General features: G+C 43.7%; 2 protein-coding genes across 6 annotated transcripts in view; one reads left to right on the forward strand and one right to left on the reverse strand.

Moving 5' to 3' along the window:
- Positions 1 to 1,739, forward strand: part of zgc:158328 (uncharacterized protein LOC567225 homolog) — a 61,295-nt gene extending 59,556 nt beyond the window's left edge. The window contains exon 38 of the mRNA XM_034700351.1: positions 401 to 1,739. Within this exon, the coding sequence (XP_034556242.1) occupies positions 401 to 480 (80 nt within the window). The 3' untranslated portion in view covers positions 481 to 1,739. The remainder of the gene's footprint in view (positions 1 to 400) is intronic.
- A 5,579-nt stretch (positions 1,740 to 7,318) lies between these two features.
- The window catches only part of mecom (MDS1 and EVI1 complex locus), a 147,534-nt gene continuing 130,188 nt past the window's right edge, over positions 7,319 to 24,664 (reverse strand). For 3 of the 5 annotated variants that reach the window (XM_034700893.1, XM_034700890.1, XM_034700894.1), the window contains 10 exons: positions 20,629 to 22,018; positions 20,370 to 20,460; positions 18,938 to 18,964; positions 15,214 to 15,380; positions 14,878 to 14,955; positions 13,065 to 13,234; positions 11,767 to 11,911; positions 9,618 to 9,863; positions 9,344 to 9,530; positions 7,319 to 9,235 (listed from right to left, as the gene is read on the reverse strand). In XM_034700893.1, coding sequence (XP_034556784.1) covers positions 9,101 to 9,235; positions 9,344 to 9,530; positions 9,618 to 9,863; positions 11,767 to 11,911; positions 13,065 to 13,234; positions 14,878 to 14,955; positions 15,214 to 15,380; positions 18,938 to 18,964; positions 20,370 to 20,460; positions 20,629 to 22,018 — 2,636 coding nt within the window. In that variant the 3' untranslated portion in view covers positions 7,319 to 9,100. The remainder of the gene's footprint in view (positions 9,236 to 9,343; positions 9,531 to 9,617; positions 9,864 to 11,766; positions 11,912 to 13,064; positions 13,235 to 14,877; positions 14,956 to 15,213; positions 15,381 to 18,937; positions 18,965 to 20,369; positions 20,461 to 20,628; positions 22,019 to 24,664) is intronic. The other 2 variants (XM_034700892.1, XM_034700891.1) reach the window with 1 other exon arrangement.

The raw sequence follows: 24,664 nt of genomic DNA on the forward strand, positions 1-24,664 counted from the left end.
CACACACACACACACACACACACACAAACTCACTTCAACACACTAAAATTGTTATGCTAAAGCAAAATGGACACATACACACACAGACACACACAGAAGGTCACAGGCTGTAAAGCTGAAGCAGCTTTAGTGAAATACTGTGTCATGAAGTGTGCGAGGCTGAGCCCCATCACTCCGTGTGTCACCCTGTCTCCCTCAATTGCTGCTCCTGTCTCCTGACAGTTATTTTAATCTGCACCCAGCATGGAGCCGGCCTTCAGGCTGTCTTCGTCTTACCTCCTCAAAGCCAAGCACACGGGAGACTTCATACCAGTTTCTTCTCTTCCAAAAACCCCAGAACATTTGCTTTTGATTTTCAAATAGTGCTGATGTCTTCTTACTTTTTTCTTCTCCTTTTCAGCTGCTCTACACCAAACAGCAGGCTCACTGAACTCCTCCGCGTCCCAGAGAAAGAGAAGAGCAGGCAGCAAAACCACATAACCCAAGCAGAGGTGTAAACTCCTGACTGGATGTTGAAAAGCAGGGGTTTGGCTCTGTCAAAGTGTACTCAGATCATCTTGGTGAAGATGATATTTGTCAAATGGTGCTTTGTGAAAGTGGAACTCAGCAGTGAAAAACTGGTGCTACATCACTGAGCATGGAGCTCAGTATTGTCACACAGTGGACATGACATGTGAGGGGCCTCAAAGGACCGTAAAATCCTGCATCTCTATGGATACAGAGACTTCTTAGCAAGACACTCAAATACCTGCAACACATATGTGAATATTGCATATCTGGAGAACAATTTACCTCCAGTTTGATATGCTTATGAGATTATACATAGTTTTTTATTTTACTGGAATTTTGTGATTAAATCCGTCATTATTTTGTCATTAGAAAGCCTTTTAAACTTCTTTCCACGTGTCTTAAAAAATATATTATGTTTAGCAATACTCAGAGCCACAAATATTTCTGCTGAAATAAAATTACTTTAAAACAGATTCAGAAATGTATTTTTAAATTATGTTTTCCTTAAAGAAGGCAAAAAATCACAATATCATCCACACAGATTTTAAGGGAACAGCATCACAAGTAGGTGTTGTTTGATTATAAGATTAGCTTTTAACATTTTCATCTTTATCCAGAAATCCAGAATCATCAATATTCAAAGATGTTAAGTTTAGACCTTTTAGACTCTGAACCCTGGATGTGTGTGTATACTAGAGTCTTACTCCTCTCGCAGACAGTTTGTTGCATACTGGTCGTCAATTTGCTTACAAACTAACCATGACACTAGTGAAGAAAATCTCCAAAAATCTTGCTTATACTGTATCTGCATTATATAAACTCTGTTTTTTATTTCAAGCAGAGAAAAACTTCTTCCTTACAATACATGATCATCAAATGACATCAAGTGTTTAACTCTGTACAAACTTAGTCATGCAAGGTGAAAGTAATAGTCATCTGCACAACAAGAAAGAAAATGCAATCCACCTGGAGATCTTCGATGTAATTGATGAAACAAGATATAGTTCTATCATAACTTTTCTTTACATTTTGAGTCCTTAAACATTGTCAAAAATTAAGGTTTAAATTGAGTACATGGTAAGTACATACCAATTCATAGTCCCTGACTGATTCATCAGTCTCCATAGTCTGTCATCTACAGACACAATCACCTTACTTTCAATATTGAGCCATGTGTGTCTTCTTTTCTTGGAATATGTTTGTTAATAAATGATTTTGTTTTGATGTCACGTTTGCCTCATATCCTCTGGACACATTATTTGACATCACTTCAGACTTTTTTTTTTCCTGCTATGGGACTGTTTTATAAGAATGGACTCACTCTAACTTATTTTATCACCCACACACCTACAATACACAAATGTCCATCAAATTATTGTCTGTCTATATTTGTATTTTAACATGGCCGGTGGAATCTGAATATAACACAGGGGAGCTTAATTTATAAGAATTCCAAACACTCTCTTTTTATTGGCATTGATCATGGCTGTGCTGGTCATGAAATACAGCAGAGGAAACTTGCACACATTGCACTTCTGTCAGATGTGTGTTCACTGAGTCAGCAGCTGATACAGACTTTGAGGGCGTTATAGAAAATGATGGAATTGATGTTAACACTTTTTCTGCTGGAGGATATGATTATAGTTTCAATAATAGAGGTACAATCATTACCGTACATGTACATTTGATTTTGTTTGGCATTCTGTTTTTCTGTTTCTGTTTTGTTTTTTTTTAAACTGTATTTTTTATTCTATCTCAGGTCAGTGCTCATTTCCTGACATCCCAGTGTCAGTGGTGCTATTTAGACACATCTGGTCTGCCTGAAATTGCTGAACTTTCTTCATCATATTTGACTTAATGACTAGAAAAAGAGCCATGAACCAAATAAACACTAACCAAAAAATGTGTGGAGACCTTTTTTTTAAATGCTGTGTTGCTTGGTCAGGTGGGAGGTTAGAGGGGGGTTTCAGCTGTCATGGAGACCTATGGGATCCTGCGTGTGGATACGTTAGTGTGTGAGGCTACAACCAGTCATCTCCCATCATCCAGAGAGGGTCAAGCATTAAGGCCACGCCTGCCTCCCTGACAGTAGTCTAAAATGGGTGTGGGGGGAGATGGAGGCACCTGAGAAAAGTACACTTGCTTTGTAGGTGTGTGTGTGTGTAAGAGAGAGAGAGAGAGAGAGATGTCAGTGTCCCTGAGGCATTTTTCAAATGCGCTGGAGCATTTTCTCCTCTATCGGCCAAAGGCGGCTCTGGTCTGGCAGAGGCAGGCAGGTGCCTGTACCGAACATGCACCCCCCACATCCAGCATCCCCGGGGTGAGTGATGGGAGAAAGGGCCCTGCAGCAGAGGACGGAGCCCCCCTCACACACACATGCACCACTCCCTGGTGTGGCTGATGGATTGGGGGCTACTCCTGCTCGCCCTGTGTTGTGACAAGCAGCAGATGTTCTCCAATAATGTTTATCGGGCGAGCCTTCATCTTCAGATGACACACACCTGTTTCCAGTCAAATAGGCCCAGAGAGGCCATTCATCCATGGAGCTCTGGGTGGCCACTGCACCTCTGTACCAGTGTCCACACATAACACTGGGTGCACCGGCAGAACAGGGTGCCACATATGAAGAACATGCATGCTAAAAGAGCTTTTACTTAATAGATACAGTATGCAGACGTGTTAAAGGGAAAGGAGCTGATTCAGACATAATTTGCTTGACTTTAAATGACCTCAGCACTTTGAAAGCTGCTTATATTTTATTACAAGTGTAGAAACAAAGATGCTCTGTGTGTTTCAAGGCGTTTGCAGGGAAAAAAATAGCCTACTGGTGTGTGCATGCTGGCTTATCAGGATTAAGCTAGAGAGAGAGGGTTGCAGGAAACTGGCAATGAAATAGCCCGTAAAAGGTAAGATCGCATCATGGGTACTTTTTCACCATAATTAACTGTACGCCACTCTTTGCAAAACAGATTCTATCACTTTATTGCCTCAGCTTCATGTCCCAGAGATAATTTCTGGCCTTCTGCAATGAACCCCCTCTCCCAGAAGGCCATGCTTTTTTGAACTCCTGCAGATGAAGCTGTCGGATCAGATAAAAAAGACTGAAAGAGGGGAAATCATTTCAACAAGTCCTGCACCATTTGTTCAGTTGTTGCTTGGAAAAATAAATGTGAAGGCTGCAAAAAGATGCATATCGTGGAACTCTCCCACAGTCTGAGAGTGAAAGTATTTATAGTTTTGATGTGCCAGAATTTGTGTATGCAGTTGAGCAACTTATCTTAAAATAAAAGTATATAAGAAGTAATTTATTTGACCATCAAATAGGTTAAATGTTAAAATCCAACTGCATGGACGTAGATGCATTTTGGAATACTCACCACTGGATGGCGCTCAGTGTGAAACAAATGGAGCTACTAATGTACCTATGATTCAAAGGCCTTAGGTAAAATATAATTAACATAATAAAGTTTATACATTCAAATTGCCTGATACTGAGTCATGCATTTTATGTTTTATTGCTTCAGCAGTTCCAAAACCCCAATCTTTCTCTTGATGAGCTCCTTTCTAATCTTCTCCATGAGCAAAGAATGAGATGATTTCTGCAGCAGGCTCCAAGTGGTTCTGCCACCACGCCTGTACTGATTAGACTCGTCATATTAAAACCACGTGCACGACTGCACCGCTCTGTCCTGATCTGTTCCCGGGACTGTGCTGAGTGTCCATCAATAACGCTAATGACCCGCAGCCTCCAGGGAGAAAAATAAACAATGTAATGAAACCACAACCTAAAGCCCTGCTGCTCTCCAAGAGGGAGAGGACCAGGGTGGGGAAAGGACATGAAGATAAGCAGAGAAGAAAGAGCAGGGCAACACAAACACTGACACACACGCTCCCAAAGGGCAGACAGTGTAAGAGGAGGTGCTGCCTACCAGGATTGTAAACACAACAAAAACTTGATATGATGATTTGTGGAGTCTCCCCACCCAAACATGCATCCTAAATGTGCCAAGTGTTAGCCAGTACCAATCCATACAAGACCTGTCACCCCCTCCTACCTCCTTACAGGCTACACTTTTTCACCCATCCGTGCCTGCCTCTCCGAAAATGTTTCCCCTGGCGTCTGAGTCAGCACGGGTGCCAAGTCAATCAGCGTGAGAGCTGCCAGCTGTGATGGCCGTCTCCCTCTCTGGGGGTGTGATGTATGTTCCAGCGAGGGGAGCGGGGCAGTTACATGCCACACAGGGCTGGCAGAGGAAAGGAAGGGAGGTGATGGTGAGAAGAGGAGAGGAAAGAAGGAGGGGAGGAAAGAAAAAAAGAGGACAGTGGCAGAACAGGAGCTATAACGAGGCCTGATGGATTCTGAGGCCGTGCCAGCTGCCCCATTAGCTGAGTGGCTCCAAGCCTCTACGAGCGGTGCCCACAGTGTGCCCACCCGTCTACACCCACACACACCCACCCACCCACCCACCCACACACACACACACACACACACACACACACACACACACACACACACACACACACACACACACACACACAGTCAGGACACAGCAGCTTGGAGATCCAACCCCTTGACACACGCACTTCACATTTACCTAAAACAGATTGCACTGACTAATGCACACTCTTCTGTCTGACTTCCTCAGCTCCTTCAACACACACACACTCATGCCAGCCACACTTCAATACACACTGAGCCCTTTATGAAAAGCTGTGGGTTAATGACTGCAATAACTCGTCCCAGCGTGTTGATTAAGTGTGAGAGGATACACGGGCGACACTGGCATCTGCTAATCAACACTGATCAAACCAGCACACACACATCAGCTAAATGTGAAGCTGCCAAACTCACCCATGTGCCCTCCTCACACCACTCCACTGCCCTCACACAAAGACGTCATACACACTGCTGTCTATTCATGATATTTTGGTGCTCTTTCAAGTGGCAATGTCTTTGGACTTTTGTCTGGGGGAAGTTCTTTCTGTAGGTGATGTAATTACAAGGGCAATTTGAACCGCAGAGGAGGCGGGCCGTAGGGGGTGGTGGCAAAATCCTGCTGCCAAGTGAGCTTCCAGATGCAGTCAAGGTGTAATTCTTGTTTGTTTAAAGCTTGTAAAATGTTGTTTGTACATTGTTTGAATTGGGCCTTCATTTGGATGAAAGGTTTCCCTTTGGATAATCTCTCTGTGTCAGTTCAAGGTGGAAAAACTCAACTCTTCACAGGAAAATGTATCCTAAGACAAGGCTTTTCATGTTATGTAGCAAAATTATCAGTAATAACAAGCATGAGACATGCAACAGAAAAGCAGAAGCGCCTTTTATCACAGCAGTGGCTCAATTGTTTGGGTGCAATGGGGATGATGTTCCTTGAAGAGATAAATCCACCTGACAATGTAGTTTTGTTCAGCCCTGGGTAGTATAACCTAGATCAGGTCCCTGTTTTGAGTTTCCAGCTTGTAGCTCTTTTACTTTGTTTCACTCTCACTTGGCTCTCATGGTATCACTGTTGACCACAGCAAGCAGCTGCAAGCTACATTAAAAGCTCAACTTATTGTTCACTGTGGCTGAGCAATGAACGAAAGCAAAGTTAAGGACAGGCTAGTTAGCATAGCATAACATTTGGCAGCTAATGAGCATGATATCTCCATTAGTGGTCAGAAACCAAACCAGAGACACACTTTACAATCATGAGATAGATAACATTTGTTTCATGCAGAAGGAAGACACAGGGCATCAATATAAACTTATGTTATCTCTGCTAGCTCAGTGCACCTGCATGCTAATGTGCAAAACATCAAATTAAAAAGTGGTAAGTCAGTTTTGTGTGTACTACTTGTTTCCTTGTCCTTTGCACCCAAAATCTTGAATTGCATTTTAGCTAATTACTGTAGCTGCTACCCTAAAAGAAAGCAGGCAGAGAAGTTATGCTGTTGCAGGACGACTGAAACATTCAAACGATCATATCAGCTAAAATTAGTCCACAATAGTACAGGTGGCCAAACCATTATCACATCCACTCCATTATTGCCCAGGCCTACGCCATCACTACCACCATTGCAGCTGACCTCATCAAAGCTGGACGACCCATGCTGACCTCATCAACACCACATGACCCCCTGTGACCTCATCAAAGCTGGACGCCCCATGGAGCCCTGAGGGCTGACGACAGGCCCTCAGAAAACACCCCATCCATTAGGGTGCCAGGAGCACTGTAAATGTGGGGTGTCAGCGCCAGCCATCTTCACTGTCATGCCCAATTCTCCAACCCCCCCACCCGAGCAGGCCCGTGGACAATGGAGCCGCTGAACCTCCAACCCTCGCAGCCATAATGTCCGCCCACGCCGGCTGGCAGTAGTGACAGAGGGGGGTGCCGGATGGGGAGGCCTGCTGCAGGATGGGACTCTTATTGAGCGTTTGAGCGATGAGCCAGGTCATCACATCTACCAAACTCATCCATCATGCCCCACAAACGGACACAAATAAAGAGGACACATTCCTGCCTCCGCTCCCACTACCACATTCAGGCCCTCTGCAGCCTTTTCTCTCCTGCTTCCCTCTCTCTATGTGAGCCAAAGCCTGGAGAAAAAGAGGACCAGAGTTCAGACTCTCCCTCGCTCTTGGAGGCCATGGGAGCGCCAGAAGAAAGCGCCAGGTGGTTTTCTGACTCACATCTCTTAGTATAGATCCCTGTTTGGGCCAAAATGATGGGCAGCCAGAAGTACTTTATGAAGTGGGGAGGTGTGAGGGAGAAGGGAGACAAAGAGGGTGTAAAATGTCTGAGGAGAAATAAGGAGAGAAAGGAAGACGTGTCATTCCACATTGTAGTCCTTTATTTCTTAGTTGTTCCTCCCACAGTATTGAATTGAAATGCATAACAGTTACATTGTAGAAAGCATTAAAACAAAGTACCTCAACTTGCTTGATTACTTTTTAAAATCGATTATAAACAAAACAACAACAAAAACAAACAAAAATCTGGTCCCTCAAAACGGGAGAATAAATGAAAGTAATCTGTTATTTATCATAAATTTGGCACAAGGGATTAACATGAACCGAACGTCACACAAGCTTGCAGACAACCGTAGAAAATGTCAGATACAGATCTTACCAGACCAATCATGCGTTTATGAAGAAATTATACCTGGCTTTTTTTTAGTACTCATTCTTTATATTGTTTTTCTTTTTTTTTACAATTGAATCATTTAATCGTCATAGAAAAAAAAAAACTACGTAATATCTATTCATCGACCGGTTTCATTAGAAGAATAAGGAGTGAAGTGTATGTTTAATACTATCCGGCACTCAAATGCAATCTACAAACCCCATTGAACTCTGGGATAGGCCCCGGTGAGGAATCGCCTCGTCACCCGGGCTAAGAGCAGTGCTATTCAGTAAACAAACTACAGTTTGCCAAGAAATAAATACAGTTCTCAACATACAACAGCAAATAACATCAACAACACCAACAAAAAAATGGAAACAAAAATCATGATTGTCTAAAAATGAAAGACACACAAGCATGGAGTAGCTAACGACTAGCATTCAGGCTATTTAGTGGTATTGTTGGCTGACTAGGATGGATTCAAGGGTTTTGAAAAAGACATAGGCCCTTTACAGAACAACAATTAACTTCAGCACTGGCTACTTATCTCAGTAAAAAAACAAACAGTAAAAAAAATGTGTTTTCTTCTCTTCCACTAAAAAGACAATCTATTTATATCCTTTCACAGATAGAGCAGGCGGGCAGGATGGAGTGCAGTGGAGAACAGTTGGTAGACACTTGTGTACAGTGCTATGATTGTGCAGACACACGCAGCCATGACAACGCAGATGGGAAACTGGCCTGATTTCAGTTCAACAATTACTTTTTTATGTTCTTCAATGACTTCAGTGATATTAAAGCGCTGCTAACGCTGTCCTTGCATGAAGTGTGTTTATTTGCACTGAGGTTGCTAACCCCACCCTTCATTTTATCATCAAGTACATATATTTATGAGAAACACCTGTGGATCTCTGGGGGTTACTGGAAATTACATAATTTAGTCAGATGAGTCAGGCTTCTTTTGTTTACGCACAGTAAAACTGAGCTGAAACAGTCTTAGAGACACAACCAATATTACCTTTTTATCATTAAGTGTTCTCTTTGTTTTGTATGTGCTCTGCATTACTTGCAGTCGAGCAATAATACACCAGCACATCCTTCTTCCATGTCCACCAGCTGCCTTTGCTGTGCAAAACATAGAAATTCAGCAGAATAAATACAGCTATTATTACTTTAGCATTATTATTTTCACCACAATCCTCAATATGCTATCATCAGGTTGGAGTTAAGAAATCAATTTTAAGGTCTCAGAGGGACTTAATGTTCTCTGTCTTCAGGGGGGGTTTAGGGGCTCTGAAGGAACAGTGACCCTGCTCTGTGTGTGTGTGGCGCTCCGCTCAGCAGTCGGATGGGCTGTGGTTCTGCTCAGCAGTCACTCTGTGGACGATCAGGGGCCACCGCACATAGGCCCGACAATGGGCTCCCAGTGCCATAGGTCAGGTTGAAGGGGTTGAAAGATGAAAGGGAAAGCACAGGGGTGGGTGTCATCATACATGGCTGAGGGATTGGATGGCACTGGATTCAGCAGCAGCCCGTGCCAGACTGTGCCACATGGTGGCCGGGTTGTGGGAGGCTGGATGGAGAGAGTCCTTTTCAGCCAGGGACAGCATCATGGCGTATGCCTGAGGGAGAAACAGAGAATTACACTTTGCTTTCATGCTTAAATGCAATCCTTTATGTGCAATGGTTAGTATAGGTACAGATATTGAAACAGTGAATATTTATTCTACCTGAGACTTGGATTTTCTGAAAAGTGGCTGTTTTACTGCTTCAGTCAGAGAGGGGGAGCCAAATGATCCATCATCCTCATCGCCGTCCCCATCACTCAGCTCACTCTCCTCCAGCTTGCGCATATCTGAAAAGTGGCGAATATGATCCAAGGCTGAGTAGCCACTCTGCTCCTCCTCTTCCTTGTACCTAAAGATTGAGAAGACAGTTAAATCAGGTCATTCATTTTACTTTGACAAAAAACCATCAAGTAATCTAGCTCTGTAATGTATTTACCTCCTGGGAGAGGTGTTACAGTTGAGGTTTAAGTTGTCGGGCCCGCTTAAGTCCATTTCATCTGTTGTGACGTCATCACTTAGGCTGCTAGGATGCACCTCACCCTCTGGTTTCCCAAGAGTGTCACTAGGCTCCTCCCCTTCTTCTTCATCAGCACCAAGATCCTCCACTTCCTCGTCTTCCAGGTCATGTGACCCTTGACTGGCCATCAGCGGCTTCTCATCTACAAATGGACCACCGTTTAACCTGCAGACCAAAGGTGTGGATTACATCTCTACTGATGGACAAAGTTGATGGCAGTGACTTTTATATACATTTTATAAAGAAAAAAAATTGTGTTCATTGGCTGTTCAATGCTGGTGAGATTCCTTTCTCTATATAAACATAAACAAAAGAGAGTTTGGGAAAAGACCAGAGGTAGATCTGAGGCAAGACATGGCAGCTGGGATGGAGAGAGCCGGAATCTCGTTTGTCATCGAGGCTCTGGGGCCCCTTTGGGCACAGCAGCACTGGGCTGATCATTGCAGCACTTAGCTGGAGTGCTTTGCCTCTCTCCTTGTTTATTTTCTCTACTATCTTGTATTCATCTAATAGGCAAAATATTTAGCTGACAGCCCCATTTGGTGGGAGAGTTATGAGTGTGTTGCCAACCGGCCTGTTCGTTTATCCCTGTGCAGGGAGAGAAGGGTGAGCTATCCAAACTGCCTGAGTCTTAATCTGTCCCTCTGTCTCAGCGCCACAGGAAACCGCTATTTGGTAAATCATCTGGAACCACATTAAGACTGATTCACTAATTACACTCTGGGATGTCTTTCGTCAGCCCGAAAAAATGCCACTTCTGGCACAAAGGATTCAGAGAAGAGGACCGGGAATAGGATGTATAAGAAGAAGTAGATAGGATAAACAAAACATGTCAAGCACACAAGCACATAATTATAGGATGCTCATACACAGGATACCTGCACTGGGTGTTAAAATTGATGCTTTGGACTGAGCAGTGCTTGGAAAGAAGGGGCCCACAAGTAAGAATTATCTAAAATTATATTTCAGCATGCAGGATCCCCACCATCTTCTCTCTTCTGTCAGCGGCTCATAATATTGAGTTTTGGATGGAGCTAATGCTGGGATTGAGAGTTGGAGGCTGCAGAGGTGCTATTCCTGCAGTGTTGAGCTGGAATGAAGCTGAGAAAAGGGACTAGCTCCCAAAAAGAGCTCTGTGATTAAGAAAACAGATTCGCTAATTACGCTTTCAAACGTGGTAATTTGCAGGGGATAAAGTATCTATCAAAAGTAGTCAGGAGCACAGCACTTTGAAAGGAAACACGGGCCGACCCTTTGACCCCACCCCCTCTACCCTCTTCCTGTAGGCAGACATGTTGGTTCCAGATGTGGTGGGCTAACTTCTGCACTCCCCACTCCTGCTTCTCTCCCCGACCCTCTGACGCTCTACCGCCGGGTCCTGCTCTCACAGGCCTTCTGCACAATCACACAGCAGTCTGCAGATCTCTATCTGAGCCTGTAATCTGGCCTGTGGATCGCACCAACGTGAGGCACGAGAAAACAAACTCAGAGACCTGAGCAGACCTCTCAACTGCTATCTGACCTGATCACAGCTCCAAGAATTTATTTGCATAATGCTCAGACGTGGTTGCATGCACAAAGATATCTGTTCATATATGAGGCCGAAAGGAAACAGATACAACGTTTCCAAACCTGCAGTGATTAACATAAATGTCATTGTAAAAAATTGCTCCATTCTCCAGATCTCTGAGCATGATGTGATAATTAACAAGGCTAGCTGGGTGGTTTAAGAATGCAGGTCTTGAATGGGCTGATAGCAGCTGACCCATTATTCATACTTATTCAAGCCTTTGTAGTCTTTGTGGGCCTAACAGTCGTAATAAAGGCATAATTATTGTGAGAGTTCAACATGCAGTCATGTGGGTCAGGCTAGCAGGTGAGGCTTGAGATAACTGACAGATCATGTTGTCCTGTATTTCAGTTTTTGTCAGGTGGCTTAAAGCCTCTTTTGTACTCGCTGAAGAGATGTGGTGTGCAAGATATCTGGATGAGCTAAGTACTCACTCAGATGTATCTTTAAACATTTGCTTAAGCTCTGTAGATGAAGATCTGATCAAACTGCTCTTACCCTTCTTCAGAGGGATCCGGTGATGTCTGGTTTTGTCCTGCGTTGCTGATGAAATTCCGTATTTCATTGAAATAAGAGTCTTCTTTGTCATCCAATATGGCGCTGCTACTGTCCAGCTCAGACTGGGGGGATGACATTGCAGTGCCTGCACAGAGAAAGTAAAACATTTATTTTAATGCTTCATCATCAACAACAATAACCCAAGTACCTGAGAGTTTGCACAATTACATATTTGAAAATTGATAAATGATGTGTGCGTCCTTTCATGAAATGAATTTAAAATGCACATTTCTGGTAGATAGATTTGAGGTATTTTTGAGTCCCTATTCAGAGAGGCTTGGACTTGGACTCAACACCAACTCCAGTCCGATTCATTTTTGGCAACTGGGACTTTAATACTGGAATACTGAGGGCTTAAAACACTGAGTTGGACACTGGAGCTGATTTTGTTTGTTCTCAAAAAGTCCCTATAAGTAGCTTCTTATATGTCTCTTTATGACAGTGTGACATAGTCTTTATCTACTGACTCCTCTGTTTTAATATAATTACATTAAAATGTGACATTTGAATGTAATATTTTCCTGTCTTTGCAATAGTTAAGCCATTGCATCAGAGGAAAAGCTTGATTCAACACCATGTTGTGCACTTTTCCATTGAGTTTTCTACCAAGTATTTGTGGTTCTGGAAACACTGAAATCGTCCCTTTCCTTTAAAAAATGAAGTTGTGACTTTGGACAGTGCCTGGCCACACATAATGCATTAGTAATAAAGGACATGACAAAGTGTCTGACTTTAGGGAGCAGCTTTCTACTCATCAATAATCAGTTTAGCATAGCTGTGCTGTGGGTTGTGGATATATTGATTGATGCTGCAAAAGGAAACCTTGGTAGATAATTGATTTTGCATTTGACTGAGTAAACATCACGTCTGATTAAGTGAAAACCTCCTCTGAGGACTGTTGCTCTTAGCTGCTGGCCAGGTGTCACTGCTTATTCTGCTGATTCGGAGTCTGAGCTTTGCAATCTTTCAAACCCATAAGCTGAGCTGCTGATGAAAGCAGCTCATTTCAAAAAAAATATTGTATGCTGTTGCAGAGACAGATGACAGATTTATGAAGTTTAATTTTTCAGCTTCTAAAACTGTTTCCAATCATGAGTAATGCTATATCTCAAATCAGCAAAGTAGCTTTCAACTTTTCCCAGTAAAACACGGGGAAAAGAGGCTGGAAACAGCAAATGCAATGCCAGTTTTTTTTTTCACTCATTACTTTCCACCCTCTTAGTTTCAAGACTTCTCACCTGACAGGTTGCCATTCTCGTGCTTCTTGAGGTGACGGTCAAGGTTGGTCTGCTGACCAAAGCAACGGTCACACAAGTGGCACTTAAAGGGCTTTTCCTTGTTGTGGATGTTGCGGATGTGACGTTGCAGGTTGGAGGAGATGCTGAAGGAGCGGTCGCAGTATTTACACCTGTAGGAGAAGAAGAGGCCTTTCACTTGGGTGATGAAAACCAGGCAAAAACATACAAATACAAGTTGTAGGTAAAACTGTAAATGGTTGTTCTGTGGGAAACATAATGTGAAACACACACACGCAGACACACATACACATGCATACAGACAGTCCCAGCAGTCCCACAGTTCCAGACATGATGGAGGAGCTTGTTTAAGGTGAAACAGCTCTGCCTCTTATCTCCAGCCAGCGCAATAAAATTGCATTCTTCTCCCACAAAATAAGCACGCAACAGATTTGGTTCTAGCCCTGCAAAATTAGAGCCCCTTGCCAAGTTTCTTCATGCAAAATTATACGAGAAGATTACATCTTTTCTTCTGCTGGAATTAGCTTGCTCGATTGGCTGTCCCTCAGGAAACCCCCTGGTTATCTCCACAAAAAAATTACAATAAACAGCGGTGATCTTTAATGGCATGCCAGCGTGTAGAGTGCAGGCTATCAGGCTGGGGCAGTAGAAGCCTGTGTCTGTCTCTCTCTATCCCCTGTGGTCAGCAGGCCTCCTGCAAGCTTTGGGCCAACATTCCACTACCTTAGTAACTACAAAGAAGAACAGTGCTAGCCAGAGCTTACTCATTATCCAAATGTAGTAAATGTGCAAGATTCATTTTTACATGTGTACTGAAGTGCTGCTGCATTGTTGCCTCTACCTCAACAGCACCTGGAAGGCTCCTCGGTGTTGACGTCAGGCAGCAGAGAGACTTTTACAGCAATTTTTCCCATGACACAAAATGTTGCAAATAAATGTTACAAACTGTGCTTTTTTTTTTTTTACTGTATTTGCTAACGACATTTGACTCTGATTCCAGCAAAAAAACAACTTAATCTTATGATAACCTTCTTTAGTTGGCAGGAAAGCATCACTTGATGCAGCAAGTAGCCTGTAGGCATGCAGAACACTGGGAGTCTGGCCTTGTATGCATGAGAGAAATGATCACAGCTGCCGGGCCTGGACATCTGCCCGCGCTCCTCATCACCCCAATTTTTCACCAAACTTCCTCCCTTCCTCTCCTCTTTGCTCTTTTACCGGCCCGCTTAAGAATAACCCCCCTTTATTCCTGTCACCCTGGCGACGGACGCCATTCCTCATCAGCCTTATTATTTAGCTGTAAGATAATCAGCAGAGGGTTTATTTTACGGCATAAGAAAACACAAGTTAACTTTGTTCTCTGTTGATGAGATCTCTCGGGGAAAGTGTTCATGTGTTTTTAAGAAATGAGCTGCATCTCTCTGTCTGTCTGAGAACATAGTATACTGTGTGAAAGTTCATCTCCTGCTTTCACTTGTGTTTGTGGGGTGAGAAAAGTAATTTGCCTTTGGGGTTTAAGCATACTGTTGTGCAAATCTGATTCCTTACTAGACATTATTTGCTTATAAAGTTTTTAATTGTGAGTACTCAGAGAGAAGAGGATAGATGGGGAGAGGTCGCAGAAGGTGAAGGGGGACAATGATATACATGTAATATATAACTGTTGGATTGTCTCTTCCCCTCTTATGGCTCAGACTGAAACAAAACACCCTTTTCAACATAAACACACACACTCAAACACACACACGGGTACACACAACATTTGTGTTATGAAGACTCCTTGAAATAGTCTTACCTGTATGGTTGCTCTCCTGTATGAGTCCTGAGGTGGCGAGTCAGGTTGGCAGAGCGAGGGAATATTTTTCCACAATACCTAGATGAAATTGAAAAAACATCATGGAAGTTTGGTTAAATACATCCAATAATTATAAAAAATATATATATTGTTCTAATGTGCAAAATACACAGAAAAATAACTGGTACTACAGTAACACATAGCCATGTTAAAGTACAAACACAAGCACGATTTTTTACCACTCTGTGAAAAAAAAGTTGACTTAAGGAAAGGAATGTGACCAACGCAAGACTCTTATATTAAAAAATACATGCCATAACCAGTTGCCCTAGTTACCTGCATGTGTAGCGCTCCTTGCCCTTGCGCAGCAGCGTCTCTGGGAGTGCAGACGGCGGGGCTCTGAAGTCAAACATGGAAGGGACGGAGCGCAGCAGGTCACCGGAGTCCGGCTTCAAGGAGCCAAACGTCTCCAGCTTCTCTGCCATGTTCTCGATGGCCGACATCTGAGGAGACAGAAGGAAGGAAGGATGGAGACGGGTTAGCCTAGTTTTTTAAACCCATGTAGATTAGTCATTTAGCATTATAAGTGAACTCAACACAGGAAGGATGTTAAATTCAATACAGAAACAATAAATGATTTTTTTTAGCAACGTGTGAACAACATGCTATTATGTTGTAGAGTGTGACTGATACCTTTTGTATTTTAATGTAGAAATGTGTGCATAAACAGAGGGTGAATGCACTGCAAATCAAGACAAATGTAATAGTAGATGCTTAAGCAACCATATATTTTAAACAACAACACTTTTTCTTGTCTTTGGATAATATTTGTTTATATGATTATTATTTACAGTGAATTGCTTCGACCAAATATATAAAATCATGCTCTCTGTGCAGGCCTCAGCTGTTTACAGGAATCTGTGCAGCATGTGAAAACAAGTGTAACCAGTATCGAATGAAATTTTATTATGATGTTCATCAATGATTCATTAATCACAAGGTCAAATCCCCACCATATGTGCATGAAAAGTACATTTCATACTGATTCAAATCTTTGTAGTCGGGCAATACACTGACAGTGAAGAGCAGGTGTAAAACTTTGAATTTAAAATACAGCCAACTCTATTTCCTCTTTCAAATTCACATAGTTGTGTGTGGTGTACATACATAGATACACACAAACACACGCAGAGAGGATCAAGCGCCGCAGCCAATTTACTAATGAAGCTGAACATTTACTCTCATCAGATACTCTCAAAGGAGATATGTGTACTAGTCAGTTTGCCTGTGTGGTGTGTACACATGCGTATGTGTGTGCATGTATGGATATGAATGAGAAACTATGTGCTGCATGGTGGCCGCAGTTGATTAATTGCCATCAAAGTGTGTGAAAGAGAAAATATGTATGTGTGAGAGAGAAGAATGTATTTGTAATGTATTTGTATATGTGTGTGCGTGTGTGTGTGTGTGTGTGTATGTATGCAGAATATGCACTCACAGGCATGTGTGCATATGTGTAGCCTGATTGTTCATGCTTAGTATATGTCTGTGTGCTGTCAGATACATGTCCCTGTGTGTGCATTTCTGTGTGTGTGTGTGTGTGTGTGTGTGTGTGTGTGTGTGTGTGTGTGTGTGTGTGTGTGTGTGTGTGGCAGAGGAGTGATTCATGTCCACTGCTGGGCTGTAAACTATTCTGTGCACAATGCGGGCAGACAGCACATTCGTCAATATGAAAGATGTTGACATTACTGATCAAGGGCCAGACACGGGTAATAATGATATCGCTGTGCTGAGAGGGGCGGGATGGGGGAGGAGCGGGGGCTGCACAGGGGAGTGAAGGGAGAACTAGGGGGAGGAGGAGTGGAAGGAGTGGGTTGAGGGGGTCCCAGTAGGCCGCAGGGCCTGTCAGCCCATCTCACACACACACACAGGATTTCTTTTTTCCTTGGTTTTTTGTTAGCGGCCACACAAATTTGCATTATTTTGCGTGTATTGAATTTTCAGCCTGTTCCTTATTCTTATTTCAATAAGGCAACAAATCAATGGTGATTCGGGTCCTCCACCAGAGCCCTGCTCCGACTCTGACATTTCATCTCCTGCTTTCACCCCCTGTCACTCCCAGGCTTTACGCCAAGACAGAGGAGACCAAGGGGAGAGAAACAGAGGACAAGAATCAAGGAAGAAACATGATGACGGACTAGACGATAGGGGAGAAGACAGGAAAAGGGAGAGGAAAGAATAAAGATATAAAGAAATAAATTAGAAGGAAATAAATGAAATAGGACAAAAAGAAAGAAAGTAAGAAAGGGAGGAGCAAGCAAAGAAAGCAGAAAGAGAGAGTGAACTGAGCCCGGAGAGAGAAGGGCTGATGGATGGCGGTGTAGCCTGCTGTTGGAAGCGGCTGATTAGGAGTGACGGCCGAGTGTAAAGTTCCTGCCGCAGCCGTCGACGTTCCCACTGAGGGAGGATGTGGAGTGTCAGGTCTGCTTGATTATGAATATGCCAATGCTGCATGCCGTGAATCAAAGGCAAAGGAGAGACAGAGCAGGAGAGAAAGCACGAACAAGAGGGAGAAGAAAGGCGATAGATTGAAAGATAGGCGAGGAGTTGTGGGGAAGGAGGAGGTTAAAATGCTTTCATATTTCTTTTGAATGGGGACGGAGTATTTCATCGGGCTCTTCGGGCTCTGGAGTGAAGGCTCAGTCTGTCTGCTTTGCTCAACAAGGACTCAACTCTTTGGAACATTAGGCCTCCTAAAGCTGTCGGCAGTATCGAGCCTGTCCGATAAGACACTTTTCAGGGCTGAAACTGCTTGATCCTGACTCCATATCTAAGAATACCAATCCCACCTCAATCCACTAACACTGCTGCACTCTATTAGGAGTTCAAACCTGTGGTCCACCATGGCTATTGCTTCCTCAAAATGTGAGGCCCAATTGATGTTTGAAAAATAGAATGATATTGTTATTGAATGCTAGGAACTAGTGTTCTCCTTGGTTGAACCAATCTCGAAGCCATTGTTGTACAGTTTTTCTAGACCTTTCAAATTCTCTGTTTCCAGTTAAGCGTTAAATAATTAACGTAACTCCACTAGATTAGATTAATTACTGATTGAAACATGTACCCATCGGTCTGCCACAGATTACACTTTAGAACCTGCAGCCTATAAGCCGTTTTTATGGATGGTGAACCAGGTTCATTAGGCCACTGTTTGACAATGCGGTGTCGGTGAAATGTTCGACTAAAAGGACAAGAGGATAAACGGCTCCACATTTTGCTCTAAAGTGATTTTTCAAAGGTTTTATAACCCCCCTACTTCTTTGTATAGGAGAACTCCCCCAACACATACACATAAGTCTAAAAACCCCCTGTCTTCCCTGCGGGCAGTATGTGTGTGTCTGTGAACTTGCTTGTTGCTGTAGCGTCGCTCTGGGACCAGCAGTTGATTGGCTATCTTCAGATGTCAGTGATGCTGTGAGGGCCTTAATTAGCAAGATGCATTCTCAATTGTTGATCTTTATCGGGAACCAGATGTTTGGAGGGAGGAACTAACCCCCCACTCCCCTCACCAGCGTCCCAAAGAGACTGTTACCCTTGCACTGATGTAAAGCAGCCCCCCTAAAGACCACCCTTTACCCCACCTTCCACTCACCCCCCCTCCCCATGCCCATTTGAAAAAACCCTACTTCATTCTCCAAATAAGCAAACATATATTCAGAGCTGTTGGATGGACAGGGTGTAGCTCAGCTGGAAATCCCCACTTCAACCCTTTCATGTGAATCAGAGAGGGGATATGTTGAGATGTAAAGATGTAAACAAATCTAACACCCAGGCTCAATACTCAAGGTGAATCAATGATATAATGCAATATGATTTTTATTAAGAACACTTAGATCTTTGTTTTAGCAAATAAAAATAGTGCTCCAGCCAGAAATGGACACCAGTTCAATCATGTGTGATGGTGATTGGCTACAGCCATGTGAATGCAGGGTGATGTCAGTTGTTAACTGTTATGCAGCCCATGCATAAATGAGGGGTTGATACAGGTAGAGGAACTTACCCAAGTTCTCTGATCTGGCAAACGAAACTGAGGGGCGGAATAGAAGGAAAAGACAGTGGTCAGAAACCAAGAAGTGATGTATGAATCAACAGCTTTTTATTGGACACATTTGGGTACAGAGGGAACGATGAGTCTCAGTGTGACTAACTTTGAATGATGAGCGAGTTGCCTATTGGCAGAGTTATAGCGCCAGAATTATAGAATGCTCTAATAGTTCCCAACACTTCCTGGTATTCAATAAGCTCATTATAGCAGGCTTCAAATACTATTCCAGTCATGTAATCTTAGCCTTCATTGCTTAGCAGTAAAGTTTCCTGCCAGGAAATAAAAAGCTGAATCACTGAAGGCTGAAAAAAGTTCCAATCCCCTCAGCTTTGCAACATTTTTTCGGATATATGTCTCAAGAGTGAGTCAGGTGACTGAAAACAAACCCCCTCAAAAGTATACAGAAGGGCCCCTCGCTTGGTCTGGCTTAGACCCACCCGGGTCTGGTGTTTCTGGGAATGATTTGTGTGTCCAGACATCATAAAGTCATAAAGATGGCCTAAGCACTCTGTTAGTGTTTCTACTGATAGGACACCTCATTAAGACATGTGGGACGGCCATGTGGCTGCTGCAGGCTGGGCCCAAGCAGCAGTCTGGACAGGGGACATAAATCAGACAAATGAAACAGCCTGTAAAAACCAGACCTGAAACGGCCAGAAAAGAGGAGAAAAAAATCATATGCCTGAGAAAGTGGTGTTTTCACTTTCCGTCGGACCGTTCTCACCCGCGGGGGAAGATTGAACAAATGAACGTCAACGTGACACGTCATAGACACATAAGTCCATGTGCATGCGCACACACAAGTATAGGGTCTCACACTACAAATACTGAACCCAGGGGTAGAAATCATTGCTTTTAAAGCATATCATTTTTTATATTGTAATCAAAGATATGTTATGGGAAGACGTGTCAGAGTGTGCCCTTTTACCACATCTGTTTCTGATCTGATGGCTAGCAACTGGCTTAACAGGCAGTAGCTCGGATGGAGCTGGAGCCACTTACTAATCCTTGTTAATCCAGTTTGCTTAGCCTAGAACAACCATTCTGAATCAAATCTCCTCATGGAAAGAGTCATAAGATGTCTAGAATACTTTAAAGACATGCTCCTGTTACATCTTTAGATTTACAAAACTAACACTAGACTTGTAACACTGACGTTTCAAAGTTAAGATGATAGGGTTAGGTTGATTAAGAGTTAGTCCACATAAGGCGAATGCTGTCCATTAAATCATTCATAGGACATTTCAGACAAACCACATTAAAATACAAAAATTGGAAAGGAAAATAAAGCTACAGTTGCACTGGTGCAAATAAAAGGTATGAGCCATTTTTTGTTCTCCAGTTCCAAGATGTCTCACAGTTTACTAATGCCACTGACAGCTCTTACCTGTGGATGGAAGAGGAAGCCTGGGGCTGGTCGCATGTACTTGTCTTTCAGAGTCTCAAACGGATCGCTCATTCTCCTCTTCTCAACCCTGCTAATAGTAGATTTCTGTTAGCTCGTAACACAGGTAAGGCAGCAAATATCGGTACATTTATATTTAGTATTAGAAAAAACAATGTGAGCAATACATGGCAGTAAATATGTTTCTGCATATATAATAATTTGATATGATGGTTGAGTGAGCTACTGGGAATAACAATACCTGTAAATGGGGTCCATGAAGAAAGGCGTAGGTCTGGCGTGCTGTAAGGAGGTGTCAGCTTTTGGGATTTCCACCACTGCTTTCTCCTCCTCATACCCCAGGTTATTCTTCGTCTCCTCTTCTCTTGGATTGCGTCCACGGCCTCTTGACCCAATGCTGAGGTCCAGTGGTTGATCCTCACCACTGGTATTGGAGGCCTCTGGTTTGGAGGCTGAAAATGTGGTGGACTTCTCCTCCTTCCGCTTAGTAGTGAGGTCAAATGCATGTGACTCGGATGAAGATTTGCCTTGAGCCTTCTTGCAGTCATCTGCTGGAGACTGTGGCTCGCCCTTTAGGCCTGGAGGTCTGAGGTCCCTGTCTGGAAAAGGGTAAACTGGAGGAGAGAAAGCTGGGAAGAAAGGCAGTGGGAACATGGAGGGGTAGGGCAGAGAGCTGACCTTCTTGTCTTGCAGGCCTGCCAGCCCTGTTGAGCCAAAGTACTTCTCAGCTATGGAGGCAATGGCCTTAATAGAGTCATTTACAGCCCCTGTAACGGCTGTGTGCTCGTCCAGCGAGGATGGGATGAGGGCAGGGCCCGGGAAGTCTTTAGCAGCACTGCCTCCAGTCAGGCTGGGGCTCTGGGGGCCTCCTTCACTGGCCTTTCTCTTTGGGCCTTTGCCATTTTCTCTTGCACCCCTTTCCCTCTCACTGTCCATATCACTCTCCAGCTCAGAGCCTGATGTGCTCTCAAGATCACTGCCACTGGGTGTGCTGACATCATCCAGGTCGCTGCTCTCGGACTGATCACTCTGCTTGTTTCGCTGCTTTGTAGTAGATGAGGAGCTATGGGCATGGTGCTCTGAGCCTGGCATCTGGTTACCAGGTAAACCACCATCTTTACGAAGTGCCTTGAGGAGCTCTCTCGACTCCTGAATTCCAGGACTTGGGGGCAGCAATGGACTCTTACCCAGCTCTCCACCAGGCCCCATAGGTGCATGCGATGCTTGTCTGACAGGTGAAGAGGCAGGAATGAGTTGAGGCCGGTGATAGAGTCCAGAAGGGAAGAGGCCAGGGAAGCTGAAGGGAAAAGCTGGGGCAGCAGGGAAGGTAAGCCCACCATGGTGGCGACTGGTCCCAAAGTAATCAGCCAGCCCAGCACTGCCGTGGCCCATCGCCAGAGCTGATTTGTCCAAGCCAGGGGCGCCAGGGAGTGGCAAACCCTGGGCAAACAATCCCCCTGCTGCGAAATGGTTTTTCCCTTCACAGAAGCGCCGGTGCTTGTTGAGGGAGGATGTAGTGCTGAACATCTGCCCGCAGTCCTTGCACTTGATCTGCGTGCGGCAGTCAGCGTGCATGCGTTTGTGGCGGCACAGGTTAGAGAACTGGGTGTAGGATTTGTGGCATACTTCGCCTGCATGGACACAGACATAGATATGGACCGAATCAGTAAGCAATCCACACAGACACATACAAACACAAACACAACATAGCATGACATAACATGACAGCTCTTGTTATCATATTTCAGACTGTCTGAGTCCAAAACATAGGAAATGCAGTACAGATGGTACTGTCATGTTCCCATCAATACCCTGACAACAGTTTTCCAGCAAAAATAAGGAGGAGAGGCGTGTTCAGATCCTGGCATTGTAAGGAGATCTGTTTGCTTGACGGTGTGAGTCATTTGCTGCCACTCATCACCTGCACATCAAACCAAATTCCCAGGCATCTCCAGCCCTATTGTCCTCCCAGGGACGCTCCCAGGGAGTCCATAAACAATCACACACACAAACACACACTCACAGACATGCAGGCACATTCTTAAATATTCACATAACACAGAGAAACGGAATAATACACACAGACACACACAAGCAGGCAGACATACAGATACACACAAACACACATTCTCAGCCACATGTAGTACAATGGCTCTATTTTAAGTTTGTGAAGGAAGCGGAGTTGAATGAATCCTATCCTGCAGTCCGGTTCCCAGGGACAGGTCTCACGTCCTCTGCTGCCCCTCTTCCCTCTTCCCCCTCCGGGCCTCTCCTGTCAGCCCCTTAGCCCCCTCACCTTGTCCCTATAGTTGGGTCCCTGTCATCCTGCGCTAAGTGACCTTCCCACAGCTGACTCCAGTTTGCCTGTCTGTCTCTCTGTCTGACCCTGGGAGATGTACAGTGGCAACACCCGGACCCTGAGACAAAACCTCAGCCACTGACATTATCTATTGCCATTTTTAGTCTGTCAACATTATCAACTACCAGTGGATGATTTGTTGACTCTTAAAGGGGGTGGTAGCAGAGAGCTTATTGTTTTCCCATGCTCCTCTTACATGCATTTCTTATAAAAGTCAAGAATGCACTTTGCGAATGGGGGAAGATGTTCTTTTCCATCAGCCCCCTCTCACACAATTAGACATTTTGCAGATCAACTATACTGCAGCTGATTTTTTTTTATGATACTTTGATCATCCAACTATATCAAAAAGCAGTTAGCGGCTGCTCTGGATGATTGATTCCGCTCACATTGTTATTTGATTTTCAAAATGAGGATAAGGAAGTGGTTAGGCTCGCACTGTGATTACACTTCTGCATACTTTGGATGCCTTCCAGCCACAAGGTGCACAAGAGGCAATTTAAAGGGATTGAGAGGAAGAGCGGGAAAAAAGTACTGTGGAAACAGATTTGAATAAACATCCGAAAAGCACGCCAAATGGGAATTATGAAGCCAAGAGTGAATGTAATCTTATGTTAAAAAAAGTCTACTTTAATGAACAGATGCAGAAAACTTAATTTGAATAAAGAGTTTTGTGGTTTGGATTTGGCTGACACAATTAGGACTGAAAGGTAGTTGTAAACATGTTTTAAACATCTGGGGAAATGGGAGGACAGCCTGGTACCTTTGATTTTGAACATGATGTTTCCTCTCAAATAGATGTGCATGTGTATTGCAACATTATTTCACATTGAGAAATTTGGAAACTGTATCTGAATACTTTTAACTAGTTTGGAGGAATCAGTTTGAGCCTGCTGGGTTGTCGTTTGGTAGAATGTTGAGTTAAAAATATAGTCTGGAAAGTGTATACATTGATTGAATCATCAGATATAAAGTAGTAAGTAGTTCTTAAATCCCTCCAGTCAGTGTGTATAGGGGAAAGCTGCTACTGTAGCTCTATCTTCGAGGGTGTGTGATTTTACAAGGAAAGCCACAGAAGAATAAAAAAAGGCCCCACACCATAAATCATGTAGTACTGACATTTACAGACTAACAGTGCACACGCGTGACACCCTGAGTGTGAGATCTTATTCACTACACACAGTATTCATCAGCTCTTAATAAACTGACAAAAAATATTATAAACACATTCCTGAGAGGAGAGCAGTGGCTAAGTGTTGGCTGGCTGAGTGTCTAAATGAATAACCCAGCAGGCCTGAGTGCTTCACAGCTCTGAGACACTTACACTAACATCCCTGACACATGGCGTGCACTAAACACAAACTGATTCATGTGTGCATATGGTACAATACTGTCTGAAACATGTAGATACTCTACAAGATAATTCACACAAACAAACATGTAGCACACACACACACACACACACACACACACACACACACACACACACACACACACACACACACACACACACACACACACACACACACACACACACACACACACAGTCTCTCCTCTGCAGCCGTCATGTTTCAGGGCAGCTCTGTCTTTTTTTTACACAGCCATTAGTTGTTTTTAACCTGCATATTTTCTGCTGATTACAGCAAATGGACTCCTATCCAGAAGGAGCTGTACAAGGAAGAGGGTTCTACATGTGGTTGCTATTTGTTAGGAATGGTGCAGCATGAGGTGGAGGGAGAGTGGAGGAGAGAGGGGAGTCAAGAGGTCTGCAGTTGAGATGAAGTCAATCTAGCCTATGAATATTATGTATGAATGTGTATTTGCTTGAGAAGGAGTGTGTATTTGAATGTGTGTGGGTGTTTGCCGTGCAGGGTCAGGGAAGGAGAGATGGGGCGAAGGGTAGAGGTCATTATGCTTA

Source organism: Notolabrus celidotus, chromosome 14, assembly GCF_009762535.1.
Source record: "Notolabrus celidotus isolate fNotCel1 chromosome 14, fNotCel1.pri, whole genome shotgun sequence".
In the NCBI taxonomy this organism is placed as follows: Eukaryota; Metazoa; Chordata; class Actinopteri; order Labriformes; family Labridae; genus Notolabrus; species Notolabrus celidotus.